The sequence below is a fragment of the Scyliorhinus torazame genome, chromosome 3, assembly GCF_047496885.1.
Source record: "Scyliorhinus torazame isolate Kashiwa2021f chromosome 3, sScyTor2.1, whole genome shotgun sequence".
Classification (NCBI taxonomy): Eukaryota; Metazoa; Chordata; class Chondrichthyes; order Carcharhiniformes; family Scyliorhinidae; genus Scyliorhinus; species Scyliorhinus torazame.
Genome location: NC_092709.1, coordinates 141296565 through 141313200, shown reverse-complemented (window position 1 = coordinate 141313200; position 16636 = coordinate 141296565). Strand labels below are relative to the sequence as shown.

Genomic DNA, 16636 nt, shown 5'->3' with positions numbered 1-16636 from the left:
TGCTCGTGCATTTGAAAGGACTAAGGGCAGACGTGGTTATGCTCCAAGAGACGCACCTAAAGGTGGCGGACCAAGTTAGGCTAAGGAAAGGATGGGTGGGACAGGTGTTCCACTCAGGACTGGACGCAAAGAATAGAGGGGTGGCCATTTTGGTGGGGAAACAGGTCGCATTTGAAGCAAAGAACATCGTAGCAGATAGCGGAGGTAGATATGTAATGGTGAGTGGCAGGCTGGAGGGAATGGAGGTCGTGTTGGTTAACGTGTATGCCCCAAACTGGGACGATGCGGGATTTATGAGACGGATGCTGGGGCGTATACCGGACCTGGAGGTAGGAAACTTGATTTTAGGAGGGGACTTTAATACGGTGCTGGACCCGGGGCTAGATAGATCCAGCTCAAGGACCGGAAGAAGGCCGGCAGCGGCCAAGGTACTTAAGGGGTTTATGGACCAAATGGGGGGAGTGGATCTATGGCGATTTCTTAGACCTAGGGCTAGGGAGTTTTCCTTCTTCTCCCATGTCCGTAAAGTGTACTCCCGGATAGATTTTATTGTTTTGGGAAGGTCGTTGATCTCTAGGGTGGAAGAAGCTGAGTACTCAGCCATAGCGGTTTCGGATCATGCCCCACATTGGGTGGATCTGGAATTAGGAGAGGAAAGGGAGCAGAGAACACTCTGGCGATTAGATGTGGGACTGATGGCGGATGAGGGAGTGTGTGCAAGAGTGCGGGGGTGTATTGAGAGATATCTGGAGGTCAATGACGACGGCGAGGTCCCTGTGGGAGTGGTATGGGAAGCACTAAAAGCGGTGGTCAGAGGAGAGCTGATCTCCATTGGGGCCCACAAAAGGAAAACAGAGGCCAAGGAAAGGGAAAGATTACTGGGGGAGATTTTAAGGGTGGATAGGGAATTTGCAGAGACCCCGGAGGAGGAATTGTACAGGGAGAGGAGACGACTCCAGACGGAATTTGACCTTCTGACCACCAGAAAGGCGGAGGTACTGTGGAGGAAGGCACAGGGGAGGAGGTATGAATATGGGGAAAAGGCGAGTCGCCTGTTGGCTCATCAATTGCGAAAGAGGGCAGCAGCGAGGGAGATAGGAGGAATTAGAGACGAAAGGGGAGACACGGTGCGAAGGGCAGGAAAGATAAATGAGGTGTTCAAGACCTTCTATGAGGAACTGTATAGGTCTCAACCCCCAGAGGGAGAGGAGGGGATGCGGCAGTTCCTGGACCAATTGAGGTTCCCGAAAGTGGAGGAGCGGGGGGTGGTAGGCCTGGGGGCACCGATTGGGGTGGACGAGGTTATTAAGGGACTGGGAAGCATGCAAGCAGGGAAGGCCCCAGGACCAGACGGGTTCCCGGTGGAGTATTACAGAAAATATGTGGACTTGTTGGCCCCGTTGATGGTGAGGACGTTCAATGAGGCCAGGAAAGGGGGGACTCTACCCCCGACGATGTCGGAGGCGACGATATCGTTAATTTTGAAGAGGGATAAAGATCCGTTGCAGTGCGGGTCCTATAGACCCATTTCATTGTTGAACGTGGACGCCAAATTGTTGGCAAAGGTACTGGCATCGAGGATAGAGGACTGTGTCCCGGGGGTGGTGCACGAAGACCAGACAGGGTTCGTAAAAGGGAGACAACTGAATGTTAACGTGCGACGACTATTAGGGGTGATAATGATGCCCCCAGTGGAGGGGGAGGCAGAGATAGTGGCGGCAATGGACGCAGAGAAGGCATTTGATAGGGTGGAGTGGGAGTATTTATGGGAAGTGTTAAGGAGGTTTGGGTTTGGGAACGGGTTTATTAGCTGGGTTAGACTTCTTTATGGGGCTCCAACGGCAAGCGTAGTTACAGGTCGACATAGATCGGAGTATTTCCGACTATATAGGGGAACAAGACAGGGATGCCCGCTGTCTCCATTGTTGTTCGCGTTGGCAATTGAACCTCTGGCCATGGCGTTGAGAGACTCCAGGAAATGGAGAGGGGTGATTAGAGGGGGAGAAGAACACCGACTCTCGTTATATGCGGATGACCTATTGTTATACGTGTCGGACCCAGCGGGGGGAATGATAGAGGTTATGCGAATTTTGAGGGGGTTCGGGGATTTCTCGGGGTATAGGCTAAACATGGGGAAGAGTGAATTATTTGTGATACATCCAGGGGACCAGAGTAGAGAGATAGAAGGCTTGCCTCTAAGGAAAGTGGAAAGAAACTTCCGATACCTGGGGATTCAGATCGCTAGGAGCTGGGGAACCTTGCACAGACTTAATCTGACACGGTTGGTAGAACAAATGGAGGAGGACTTCAAGAGGTGGGACATGCAGCCTCTATCGCTGGCGGGCAGGGTGCAAGCAATTAAGATGATGGTCCACCCGAGGTTCTTATTTGTATTTCAATGTCTCCCTATACTAATCACTAAGACCTTTTTTAATAAAATAGACAGGAGCATCACGAGCTTCGTGTGGGCAGGGAAAGTTCCGAGAGTAAGGAGGGGGTTCCTTCAGCGTAGTAGGGACAGAGGAGGATTGGCACTACCGAACTTGGGCGATTACTATTGGGCCGCCAATGTGGCAATGATTTACCCTAAGCAGGGTAAATTCCTCTTCCTCATGCGCCAGGCTTAGCCTGATTCAATTTAAGGTGCTACATAGAGCACACATAACGGGAGCAAGATTGAGCAGGTTCTTTGGAGTGGAGGACAAATGTGGGAGGTGTGGCGGGAGCCCGGCAAACCACGCACATATGTTTTGGGCATGCCCGGCACTGGAAGGGTATTGGAAGGGAGTGACGGGAGTGATTTCGCGGGTGGTGAAGTCCCGGGTCAAACCAGGCTGGGGGTTAGCTCTATTTGGAGTTGCGGAAGAGCCGGGAGTGCAGGAGGCGAAAGAGGCCGACGTTGTGGCCTTTGCGTCCCTAGTAGCCCGGCGCAGGATCCTACTCATGTGGAAGGAGGCGAAACCCCCCGGACTGGAGGCCTGGGTAAATGATATGGCGGGGTTCATTAAACTGGAGCAGATAAAGTTTGCCCTGAGAGGATCGGCTCAAGGGTTCACCAGGCGGTGGCAGCCATTTCTCGACTACCTAGGGGAACGTTAGAGGGAAGACAGATGACCAGCAGCAGCAACCCAGGGGGGGGGGGGGGGGAGGAGGGGGGGGGGGGCCGTTTAGTTTAGGTCAAAGATAAAGGGGTTTTGTTACTTGTGTATTGTTTAAAATTTCTGTAATGTTATTGTTGCGTTTGCTTTGTAAGAGGGGAAAAATTGTTGTTTGGGAAAAAAATTTCAATAAAACATTTATAAAAAAAAAAAGAACCCATTTGAGCGCCCCCCCCCCCCCCCCCCCCCCCCCCCCCCCCCCCCCCCGGTGCAGGCACCCCCCTCGCAGGCCACCCCCTCCCCCCCCAGCTTTCCCGCGCTGTTCCCGCCGGCAGCGACCAAGTGTGGATGGTGCCGGCGGGAACCCGTCGAATTGGGCAGGACGCTCGGCCCATTCGGGCCGGAGAATCGCCGCTCGCCTGTTGCAAACAGCGAGCGGCGATTCTCCCAGCAGTCAGCCGTGATTCTTGCCGCGCCGGTTTGGGGGGGGGCTGGTGGGAGAATTGCGTGCGGGCGGCGTGGCTGGACTCGCGCGGCGCCCTGGCGATTCTCCCACCCGGCGTGTGGGGGGGGGGGGGGGGGGGGGGGGAGGAGGAGAATTCTGCCCGGCGATGAATTAGAGCTGGGTGTCATCAGCATACGTGTGGAAACTGACTGTTTTCAGATTATGTTGTTGAGGTCAACTACATAAAGTTGAGATCAAGGGCCGCCAATAACTTTCAGTAGCTGTTTATAGTTTCTTTCATCCACAGTCCTCTCATTTTCCACTTGGTTCATAAAAGGATAAACATGTCCAGTAAGTTGTTGCGACCCAAATGACAAACTTCATTCATAGTTAATGTCAAGGTTAGTGAATCATTGGTTTGTCTACCTCTCCTATCAGGAAGCCACTTCATTTGTTTCTGTCACTTGGCATAGTGGGAAATGTCGAATCTAGGCACTTCAGATAATTAGCAAATTATATTTGTACAGCTATCTTTTTTAAAAAGGACACAGCTCTGCCACAACTTGATATATTTACACTATTAGACTAAACTGCACTCTGTCCTTGTTGCCTTTTTCCTAGTTCTTCCCTTGGATCGTTTCAAGCAAAACTGAACTTCAGGATTGGGCAGCATGGTAGCACAGTGGTTAGCACAGTTGCTGTTTATGCTATAAACAGAATTAAATCCAGTGGGAAATGGAAACACTCAGAATGGTCATACTTAAACAAGGAACCACGGCTCTTCCAGGTTAGGTTTTCTTTGGAAAATGAGGATAAGAAATTAACTTTGCGGAATTTTGAAAAATTGTGACGATGCACATTACCTTTTTAAAGCCAGTGAGCCTGACAACAGTGCACGCTGGCTATATTATTTTCTAACATTAGAATAAATCTTTGTGTTATAGCAGGTCTTGAATTTTGAAGTGACTATTTAAAGTTCTTTTGCTCATTGAAGCCACTGCAATTGTTTGCTGCTGATGCAATGAGAAGTTACTAGAAATCTGCATTCAATTGATTTCCAGGAGTGACTCTGATCACAGCAGGTACAATTGAATGCATCAGCTGTTGGGAATTTAATTAGCTGTTTTATATACAAACTTCTTTTTGGTATATAGCCTGCATTTTCCCCTGACAGAAGTAATGGGATTTCAATCTGAAACATGAAAATTTGTAGACTTTTGTGCAAAAAGCAGAAAAGAACTGGGGAGTAACTATTTGTCAGTACTATAATAAAAGCAAAATATTGTGGAAGCTGGATATCTGAAATTAAAAACAAAGTTCTGGAAATACTCAGGCCTGGCAGCATCTGTGGAGAGTGTTAACACTTTGAGTTGAATATGACTCCTCTTCAGAACTGAAGGAAGAGATGTGATGGGGTATGTTCCATTTGAAGCAGGACAGGGGAATGGGGTGGGGGAGAACAAAGGGGAAGGTCTGGCGAAGGGTAGAGAGTGAGGGAAATTAAATCGCCAAAGATGTCATGAAACTAAAGGGAAAGGAACAGTAATGGTTGTAGTAAAGAAAACATTTGTCCATTTGAAGAATAAAACAAAAATCTTAACTGCTATCAAATCTCAAAAGTGAAGTATTTTGAAGTTTAATTACTGTTGTCATAGGAAATGTGGCAGCAATTTTGGGCACAGCCAGCTCCCATGAACAGGAATATGATAATAGCCAGATAGACTGTACTTTTTGTGATGTTTACGAGGAATAAATATTGGCCAGCATTCCGGGAACAGCTCCCCTATTCTCCAAAATTGTGCCATGGGATCTTTGCATTCAACCAAAAAAGCTGACCAGGTCTTGGCCTAACATCTGATCTGCATCTCCAACAGTGCAGCATACTCACTTGTCATGAAAATGTCGCTTTAAGAAATGTTTGGCCGCTCATATTACTGCAGTGATGTCAGAGTGTGGGTGGAGCTGGGCTGTGTGTCAGCTTTTTACTTTCGTTTTAGGCCATTTGCTGCAGTGTGTTTTAGTTTTGTTTTCAGTGTTGGAGCTGAAGCCAGACAGAGGAGGTGTATTGTTGATCTCTCTGCCATGAAAAGATTATCTCTTGATCATTTGGTGAATTCAGAATTATAAATGTTCTCAGCAGTGAATGTAAACTGCAGTATGCAGAATGTAAAATGTTCTCAATAGTGAATGCAGAGGCTGTTTAGCACAGGGCTAAATCACTGGCTTTGAAAGCAGACCAAGGCAGGCTAGCAGCACGGTTCAATTCCCGTACCAGCCTCCCCGAACAGGCGCCGGAATGTGGCGACTAGGGGCTTTTCACAGTAACTTCATTTGAAGCCTACTTGTGACAATAAACAATTTTCATTTCATTCATAAACCTAATGTGCTTCTGTTAAAAGGTGTTTCTTCTGTCTTCTGGATGTTCTTTGGGAAGTTATTAAGGATTACGTAGTGTTGTATTCTTTGGGGGCTATATTTGAATTGAAGGTTGCTAAGATGTTCACTGTATGTTTTAAAAAGGTTAACTTGAGTTCATAGAATAAACATTGTTTTGCTTTAAAAAATACTTTTCCATTTCTGCTGTACCACACCTGTAGAGTGGGCCGTGTGCTCCCCATACCACAATCTATTAAAAGTTGTGGGTCAGGTGAACTCCAGGATACACTTTGGGGTTCTCTAAATCCTGGCCCATAACAAATTGGGGGCTCATCTGGGATAAAAGTCTATCTATTGGATTGGCTTAGTGAACTTAAAGACAGTGAGGGGTGAGCATAGTGTGGGTGCTTTTCAGGTGTGGTATTTTAGTTCAAGTAGGGAGTGTGTTGTGAACAATGGCTCTTTCAGAGGCTCTGAAGTTTTTGGGGATGGAGACGGTCACACGCAGCACCTTACGGACAGAGACTAAAAGCAGATTGTTACATTTGGCAAAAACATTGCAGTTAACATTACCTGGCAAAATGTGGAAACATGAGGTAATTATGGCGGTGGCTAAGCATTTAAAGTTGCCTGAGATACAGTTTGACGCATTGGAAATGGCAAAAATTCAGTTACAAATTAAACAAATGGAGCATGAGAAAGAATTAAAGCAGCTTGAATACGAAAGAGAGCGAGAGGAAAAAGAGAGAGAAGAAAGGAAAACAGAAAGAAAAGAAAGAAAAAGGGAGATACAGATCAGGGATAAAGAGAGAGAGTTTGAACTTCAGAAAATGGCCATGAAACATGACAGTCAGTTAAAATTGGCTGGCGTAAAGGGAAATGTACAGTTGGATGATAGCGATGAGGATAGTGAGAAAGAGCGTCATAGTCAAAGGCTTGGTCGGAATCTATTTAAATATGTCCAAGCATTGTCAAGGTTTGACGAGAAGGAGATAGAAGCCTTTTTCATTTCATTTGAGAAGGTAGCTAAACAAATGAAATGGCCACAGGACATGTGAGTACAAGTGATTCACACACAGCTGGCAGGTAGGGCTAGTGAAGTGTTTGCATCACTACCGGAGGGGTTTTTTGGGACATATGAGGAGGTGAAAAAATCCATCTTCGGTGAATAGGAACTAGTGCCTGAAGCTTACAGACAAAGGTTTAGAAATTTAAGGAAAGAATTTGGAGTTTGAAATGCTCAATCAGAGTAATTTTGATAGGTGGATAAGGGCATTGAAAATAGACCAAACCAATGAAGCTCTCAGAGAAATTATACTTTTGGAGGAGTTTTTAAAATTCAATTCCTGATGTAGTGAGAACTCATGTGGAAGAACAGAGGGTTAAAACTGTGAGGTTAGCAGCAGAAATGGCAGATGATTATGAATTAGTTCATAAATCAAAGCTTGGTTTCCAACATCAGTTTCAGCCTGTGAGGGATAGAAACTGGGGACATGAGAAATACTCAAGTGGTAAAGGTAAAGGTGATCTGATGGGAGACAATAAAGAGAGTGTACCTCAGATTTAGAAAAGAAATCCAGGAGGGTGGAAGAGACATGAAAAGTTTCAAATGTTTTCACGAATAAACTAGGCCATGTAAAGTCACAGTGTTGGTGGTTGAAGAAAAGCACTGGGAAGGCTGATGTGGTAAAACAGTATAAGACAGTGGGATTTGTTAGAGTGGTAAAGGAAAGCCCAAGTGAAGGGAAGGAGGTGCAAAAGATTGTACAGCCTGATCAAGAGGTGATTGATAAGACGGTGCCAGATCTCTTTAAAGAATTTACTTGTGTGGGTAAAGTTTACTCATGTGCATCAGGAGGAGTAGGTAAAAAAGTCACAATTTTAAGAGATTGGGGAGCTAATCACTCTTTAATGGTAAGAGATGAGGAGTTATGTAGTTTGGGAAGAATGTTGCCAGAAAAGGTGGTAATATGTGGAATTCAGGGTGAAAGGAGCAGTGTTCAATTATATAAGGTAAGGTTGGAAAGTCCAGTGAAGAGTGGTGAAGTGTTAGTAGGAGTAATAGAGAAACTATCTTGTCCAGGAATACAGTTTATCTTGGGTAATGATATAGCTGGATCGCAGGTGGGAGTGATGCCTACTGTGGTTGATAAGCCAGTGGAAAATCAGACAACTGAAGTGTTGAAGGACGAATAGCCTGGGATTTTTCCGGATTGTGTAGTAACAAGGTCGCAAAGTCACAGGTTAAGCCAAGAGGAGAAATCAAAGAGTGAAGATGACATTGAAGTGCAATTATCAGAAACGATTTTTGATCGGATGGTTGAAAAAGAACAAGAACAGGTGGAAGATGAGGCGGATATTTTTAGTTCAGGAAAATTGGCGGAGTTACAACAGAAAGATGTAGAAATAAAACGGATGTATCAGAAAGCATACACGGAAGAGGAATCTGAATGTATACCAGAGTGTTATTACCGTAAAAGTAATGTCTTGATGAGAAAATGGAGACCTTTACATATGCAGGTGGATGAAAAGTGGGCAGAAGTTCATCAAGGAGTATTGCCGGTTATAGAAAGGAGGTGTTGCGAGTTGCACATGAGGTACCAGTGGGAGGTCATTTGGGAATAAGGAAAACTCAAGCTAAAATCCAAAAACATTTTTATTGACCTGGACTACATAAAGATGTAGTTAAATCTTGTCAATCTTGTCACACATGTCAAGTGATAGGGAAACCTCAAGCAGCTTTGCGCAAGTCAAGGAGACACACCCGGAGTGAGACACATCCAGTGGGAATTTGGAACTTGGTAATTTGGTGCAGTGAGGGAATCAGGAAAGGTAAGTGGTAAGTCTAATTCTGCTGTTTTTCAGTTAAAGGTGCAGTGTGTAGATTAGTGTCTGATTAGCTGAAGCTGCCCCCACCCTAATTGCTGAGAGGCAGTTATCTGGCAGTCACCTGAGGCCTGTTTAGGGGCACAAAGGTGCACATTGTATTCTTCTCTTTGAAGCTTAAGTAGTGTGAGTCGTCACCCTGGTTAGCCGAGGTCTGTATAAAAGACAGACAGAAAGCGCACTCAGTAAGCTTTGTGCAAGTCACGAAGACACAGCCGGCGTGGGAATTTAGAACTTGGTAATTGGCGCAATGTCAATTAGAGGGGTGCAGTGCTCTGACTGTGAGATGTGGCAGGTCCGGGAGGCTTCCAGCGTCCCGGATGGCTTCATCTGCAGAAAGTGCACCCAACTGGAGCTCCTCACAGACCGCATGGTTCGGTTGGAGCAGCAGTTGGATGCACTTAGGAGCATGCAGGTGGCGGAAAGCGTCGTAGTTAGCAGTTATATAAATGTGGTCACACCCAAGGTGCAGGCAGAGAAATGGGTGACCACCAGAAAGGGCAGGCAGTCAGTGCAGGAATCCCCTGTGGTTGTACCCCTCTCGAACAGGTTTAAAAAACATTTTTTTTAAACAACATAGCATTTTATTTTTCAGGTACAAAAGTCCAAATGAAGAAATCGGAAATAAAAACTCTGCTGTAAAAATACAGTAGGCCTGGTAACATCTGTGGCGAGAGAATCAATTAAAGTGTTGAAACCCCACTTGATATGTTAACTATTCCCTTTGGGTATTGTTGGGGGGGATAGACTATCAGGGGAAAACAGCAGCAACCAGAGCAGTGGCACCATGGCTGGCTCTGATGTTCAGAAGGGAGTGTCAAAGCGCAGAAGAGCAATAGTCATAGGGGACTCTATAGTCAGGGGACAGATTGGCGCTTCTGTGGACGTGAAAGAGACTCCAGGATGGTATGTTGCCTCCCTGGTGCCAGGGTCAAGGATTTCTCCGAACGGGTAGCGGGCATCCTGAAGGGGGAGGGCACACAGGCAGAGGTCGTTGTACATATTGTTACTAACGACATGGGCAGGAAGGGTCATGAGGTCCTGCAGCAGGAGTTCGGGGAGCTAGGCAGAAAGTTAAAAGACAGGACCTCTAGGGTTGTAATCTCGGGATTACGCCCTGTGCCACGTGCCAGTGAGGCTAGAAATAGGAAGATAGAGCAGCTAAACACATGGCTAAACAGCTGGTGTAGGAGGGAGGGTTTCCGTTATCTGGACCACCTAGGAGCTCTTCCGGGGCAGGTGTGACCTGTATAAGAAGGACGGGTTGCATCTAAACTGGAGAGGCATAATTATCCTGGCCGCGAGGTTTGCTAGTGTCACACGGGAGGGTTTAAACTTGTATGGCGGGGGGTGAGCACCGGAGCAATAGGTCAGAAGGTGTAAGCATTGAGGGAGAACGAGGGAATAGGGCCAGTATGGCTCTGAGGCAGAGCAGACAGGGAGCAGTTGCTGAACACAGCGGGTCTGGTGGCCTGAAGTGCATATGTTTTAATGCCAGAAGTATTACGGGTACGGCAGATGAACTTAGAGCTTGGAGTAGTACTTGGAACTATGATTATTTGCCATTACAGAGACCTGGTTGAGGGAAGGACAGGATTGGCAGCTAAACTTTCCAAGATTTAGATGTTTCAAGCGGGATCGAGGGGGATGTAAAAGGGGTGGCGGATTTGCGCAACTGGTTAGGGAGAATATCACAGCTGTACTATGGTAGGACACCTCAGAGGGCAGTGAGGCTATATGGGTAGAGATCAGGAATAAGAAGGATGCAGTCACAATGTTGGGGGTTTACTACAGGCCTCCCAACAGCCAGCGGGAGATAGAGGAGCAGGATAGGTAGACCGATTTTGGAAAAGAGTAAAAACAACAGGGTTGTTGTGGTGGGAGACTTCAACTTCCCCAATATTGACTGGGGCTCACTTAGTGCCAGGGGCTTAGACGGGGCAGAGTTTGTAAGGAGCATCCAGGAGGGCTTCTTAAAACAATATGCAGACAGTCCAACTAGGGAAGGGGCTGTACTGGATCTGGTATTGGGGAATGAGCCCGGCCAGGTGATAGAAGTTTCAGTCATGGGAACAGTGACCACAATTCAGTAAGTTTTAATGTGCTGGTGGACAAGGATAAGAGTGGTCCTAGGGTGAATGTGCTAAATTGGGGGATGGCTGATTATAACAATATTAGGTGGGAACTGAAGAACCTAGATTGGGGGTGGATGTTTGAGGGTAAATCAACATCTGGCATGTGGGAGGCTTTCAAGTGTCAGTTGAAAGGAATTCAGGACTGGCATATTCCTGTGAGGAAGAAGGATAAATACGGCAAATTTCGGGAACCTTGGATAACGAGAGATACTGTAGGCCTCGTCAAAAAGAAAAAGGAGGCATTTGTCAGGGCTAAAACGCTGGGAACAGACTAAGCCTGTGTGGAGTATAAGGAAAGTAGGAAGGAACTGAAGCAAGGAGTCAGGAGGGCTAGAAGGGGTTACGAAAAGTCAGTGGCAAATAGGGTTAAGGAAAATCCCAAGGCTTTTTACACGTACATAAAAAGCAAGAGGGTACCCAGGGAAAGGGTTGGCCCACTGAAGGATAGGCAGGGGAATCTATGTGTGGAGCCAGAGGCGATGGGCGAGGTACTAAATGAATACTTTGCATCAGTATTCACCAAAGGGAAGGAATTGGTGGATGTTGAGTCTGGAGAAGGGCGTGTAGATAGCCTGGGTCACATTGAGATCCAAAAAGAAGAGGTGTTGGGCGTCTTGAAAAATATTAAGGTAGATAAGTCCCCAGGGCCTGATCGGATCTACCCCAGAATACTGAAGGAGGCTAGAGAGGAAATTGCTGAGGCCTTGACAGAAATCTTTGGATCCTCACTGTCTTCAGGTGATGTCCCGGAGGACTGGAGAATAGCCAATGTTGTTCCTTTGTTTAAGAAGGGTAGCAAGGATAATCCAGGGAACTACAGGCCGGTGAGCCTTGCGTCAGTGGTAGGGAAATTGCTGGAGAGAATTCTTTGAGACAGGATCTACTCCCATTTGGAAGCAAATGGACGTATTAGTGAGAGGCAGCATGGTTTTGTGAAGGGGAGGTCGTGTCTCACTAACTTGAGAGAGTTTTTTGAAGAGGTCACAAAGATGATTGATGCAGGTAGGGCAGTGGATGTTGTCTATATGGACTTCAGTAAGGCCTTTGACAAGGTCCCTCATGGTAGACTGGTACAAAAGGTGAAGTCACACGGGATCAAGAGTGAGCTGGCAAGGTGGACACAGAACTGGCTAGGTCAGAAGGCAGAGAGTAGCAATGGAAGGGTGCTTTTCTAATTGGAGGGCTGTGACTAGTGGTGTTCCGCAGGGATCAGTGCTGGGACCTTTGCTGTTCGTATATATCAATGATTTGGAGGAAAATGTAACTGGTCTGATTAGTAAGTTTGCAGACGACACAAAGGTTGGTGGAATTGCGGATAGCGATGAGGACTGTCAGAGGATACAGCAGGATTTAGATTGTTTGGAGGCTTGGGCAGAGAGATGGCAGATGGAGTTTAATCCGGACAAATGTGAGGTAATGCATTTTGGAAGGTCTAATGCAGGTAGGGAATATACAGTGAATGGTAGAACCCTCAAGAGTATTGAAAGTCCCTAAATCCTGGCCCATAACACACTATTGCACTGGAGTGTCAACTTTGATTTTTGCGCTCAAGTCCTAGAGTGGTATGTGAACCTGGAATGTTGTGACTCGAGGTGAGAATGTTATCAGCTGAGCCAAGGCTCACCTATAGGAGAATTGATTTGATGTGACTCATTTTAGGGGGGAAAAAAGCATTTTTCCATCTTCATAAAGACCGTTTGCCTGCCACTTTTCTTATAGAGATCGATTTTGTGTTGATTTTATCAATTTAATTAGTGTGACTCAATAATAGTTTAATGTTTATTGGTACATGAAAAGTGATATAGATTTGCATCCTATATCGTATGTTTTCTTAACTGAATGTTATGATGCTTTGCATTTTAGTAGATTTAATCTATGTAAAATGCACATGGTAATCATGCATTTTCAAAAACTTAGTGCAAAATGTTTTTGGGTCACAGATTGGTTGCTGTTTATTTTTTTTTGTCATCAAAGTGGAACTATTTGGGTAACACATAGTTCAACTCTTGAAGATTCAAGTACAGAGGGCAGCACGGTGGTGCAGTGGGCTAGCCCTGCAGTCTCACGGCTCCGAGGTCCCAGGTTCAATCCCGGCTCTTTGCCACTGTGTGGAGTTTGCACATTTTCCCCGTGTTTGCGTGGGTTTCGCCCCCACAACCCAAAGATGTGCAGGCTAGGTGGATTGGCCATGCTAAATTCCCCCTTAATTGGAAAAAATGAATTGGGTACTCTAAATTTATAAATAAATAAATAAAAAAGAAGATTCAAGTACAGAAAGGAATCCGTTGCATTTATGTCAGTGTTTGCTCTCCAAATGGGACCATTTACTGGGATTTGCTTTCCTTTGTCTTCCTCAATATACTTTTATATTCTTGTAGTTGTAGTCATGAAAAAAGCCTCACAACTGGGCATTTTCTTTTTGCTGGAACAGCAAGTTAGGGGGAAATGTTTTCCAATACTTGCAATGATAAACAGTTGAAGGCTGTTTCTGCTGCTTGGATGTGACATTGAAGCCAATCCACAGGTTAGCTGTGGATTCAAAATGACAAGTTGCTTTTGACATAGGTTCAGAAGGAATGTGTTTCTGCTAAATCTTTGAAACCACCTTTCTCAAAATATGGTTCAATATACACTAAATCCCCCAAATAATTCCGGGTTGGCCAGTGTACCATCATCAGCTGTGAGTACCAACAACAGCTGTGTGAAATTCACTAATGTGCTGCTTAAAACAAACTTGCGGAAATTTGAAACAGCAGAGCAGGGCAGCTCTCCTGTCACCATGCAGTGGCAACAGTCCCCACCCAAGTGACTTCCTCGACATCATTGCAGCTAAGACCAACTTGTATTTATATAGAATCTTAGAATATTTAACCTACAGGAGTATTAAAAATAAAATATAAAACTGAGGCACATAAGGAGCTATTAGGCCAGGTGACCAAGTATAGCCAAGAGGTAGGTTTTAAGAAGTGAGCTTAAACGAGGAAAGTAAAACAAGGAATGTACTGCTGAAGGAATTGAAATGGTATCCCACCACTCTGCTTTAAGGTTTTGAAGTTCCAAAATGCTTTTCTTTCTACGCACACTAATAAAATGAATCTGTTGTTCATAGCTTTTTAAAAAAACTGCAAATACTGGCACATTTCCAGAGTCGTCTTGTCTTAATTTCCAAAAGATGACACCGGTACCGGAGGGAAAAATGTTTTGTTGCAGAAAGTAGTTCTTATATGCAACTTATATGCAGCTCCCAAAACAATAATAGGCCAAATTGTACTCTGGGTTTAGGGAAATCCAACCTGCAGATGTTCAGGGCTCGCAAACTGCACACCCGGCCCTTGTGTGACTTCCCACGCCATTTTGTCTTTTCACACCGGGGCTGGGTTTGCAATGTAGTTGAGGAGCCGCACTGGGTAGTGCAAGAGTAATGTTGGTTTGGGGTAGGCCGTTTAGAAGACCCACCTTTATTTACCAACACAGAACATCAGTTCGCAACAGTGTTTAAAGACCCCCCCCAATCCTCAACCCCCGACCCCATTCACCCGCATGTCTGCCATGCCTCTTCTATGTATCCTCCATGCCCCCTCAGATCACCCATGTATCCTCCATTGCCACTCGCCCAGTATGCACCATGCAATATCAACGGAACATATTTTTACACTTCTTGGGGGAAATAAATACACCTCTCACAGTCTAATACATTGAGGCTGACATGCTGCCATGTAAAAAATACCCATGAATACTTTGATTTTGATCCCATTAACTTGTTCCAACTAACGAGGGACTACATCAACGGGGCAATCTGTTATTAAAACTTCTTGAAACTGTTATTCATTCTCAGTGTGCTGAAACTCAGCCAAACATTCAAAAAGATCACAGCTATCTAAACAATAGACTACTTCCTGGAAAGAAAGAACAGAAGCTGCTCACTTCAGTTTCAAAACAGAATGCCTGACAATCAATGTAAGGGGATAGGTAGTCAGACCTATTTTCCAAGTGTTAAAACCAGGCTTTTATTTTTATTGGACAGAACCATTTATTTTACATAACAGAAAGGATGACCGCACAAACTAACAGGCAATTTGTAACATTTTTCATTGCATTATGGTGCTTTCTCCATTGGAAAAATATTATTTTGCATGTGAACAAATACACAAGGCTGGTCAATGTAAGGGTCAACTTATGTTTAAAGGACAGAGCTCTACGATGAATCATCACTGCATGAAAAATATACATTACTACGCAACACCTAATAATGATATTTAAAGATATGTACATTCAGAATGTTCCAGCTCCTCAGCAAACTTTCCATTTTGCTCAGGAACTGGAACATGATCAGTTTTTAAAGGGCTTCCAAAGCCCTGCGCCACCAGCCGAAAATGATAGGTGGGAGGAAATATGATTTTAAAATTTAAATTGGAGAACCAGACCAAAGCTGGGGTGGGCGTGCGCCTTGCACAATAGGCACGGGCACTTCGATTTCCTCCCACAAGTCCCTAAAGACATGCTGTTCAGTGACTTGGGCATTCTGAATTCTCCCTCTATGTACCCGAACAGACGTCGCAATGTGGTGACTAGGGGCTTTTCACAGTAACTTCATTGCAATGTTAATGTAAACCTACTTGTGACAATAAAGATTATTATTATTCCTGGCTCACAAAAGGATCAGAGAAAAGTGTCATGGGTTCAGGATTGCAGAGGAAAATCCGATTTCCTGCATTAAAAAAAATATAAGTATTGCTGTTCATGCACTGAAATGCACCATCGCATCCAGACGACCATTTGGTCCAATACTGTAGTATATCCCATGAACTCTCAGATCTCGAATTGATTCCCTTTGGTCTGGAAAAGCTGCTTTTGATGGAATACAATATAGAGAATTATAATTTGGGGGAATATAAAGTACTACACCTTAGTGAAGCAAACATTTCTCCAGCCATCAAATGCTTTTAAAAATAACCCACATTATTCCGTGTTAATATAAAAACTTGAAACTTGTAGTATTCTGTTTTTCTCACTTAGAAACTGGCTAACAAATACTGTGCAGTGTTGATATGTATGTGAGTTTGTGTAATTGCCAATTAATTGCTGCTTTTCTTTTTACCCAGGAAAGGATACATATGCAAATATTACCGAGATGCTTGATCCTCAGGGACTAGTAATTGAAGGTCTCAATTAGATACTTCCAGCTGATGGCATAATATTTAAAGAAATGGCTTCAAGTGATATGGTTCCAGAAAATTTGAAGCATCATCAGCTAAAGAGCAAGAGGCTTCCCAATAGGTCATTTAACCATGAGACTGAAGCAGATGGCTGTTTTCTTTTTGAAGCAGATGAAGCTTGGAAGGAATATCATCGTGCTCTCTATCAGTTCTATGAAGCCAAAGAACTATGTGATGTAACGTTGAAGGTACGAGGAATACCTGTCCCTCTGTCTTTATGCCTTTATCCTAAAACCCAATTTCTCTCATCAAATTGCCCTCTCCTGACAGCTTCGGGTGGAAAGTAGTTTAGAATGTGAAAACCGATCTTAATATGAGATTAGAAAACTTTTTACTTATAAACATTCATTGGTGTTATAAATTATCTTATTTTGTTGAGCCATCACAGTGACTTAAGTAACATTAGTGCAATTGGAAAATGCTAAACAGCAATGTTTTAATACACTTGTGCAAGTCCCAACATTTCAGAATTTGTGCTTA

The 16636-nt window shown here is 44.7% G+C and overlaps 1 protein-coding gene across 4 annotated transcripts in view; it reads left to right on the top strand.

Annotated features, from left to right (window-relative positions):
- Positions 1-16636, top strand: part of klhl8 (kelch-like family member 8) — a 70992-nt gene that overhangs the window by 9351 nt on the left and 45005 nt on the right. For 3 of the 4 annotated variants that reach the window (XM_072496299.1, XM_072496297.1, XM_072496298.1), the window contains one exon: positions 16043-16344. In XM_072496299.1, the coding sequence (XP_072352400.1) occupies positions 16147-16344 (198 nt within the window). In that variant the 5' untranslated portion in view covers positions 16043-16146. Of the gene's footprint in view, positions 1-4164; positions 4331-16042; positions 16345-16636 lie in introns of all 4 variants that reach the window. The other variant, XM_072496300.1, reaches the window with a different exon arrangement.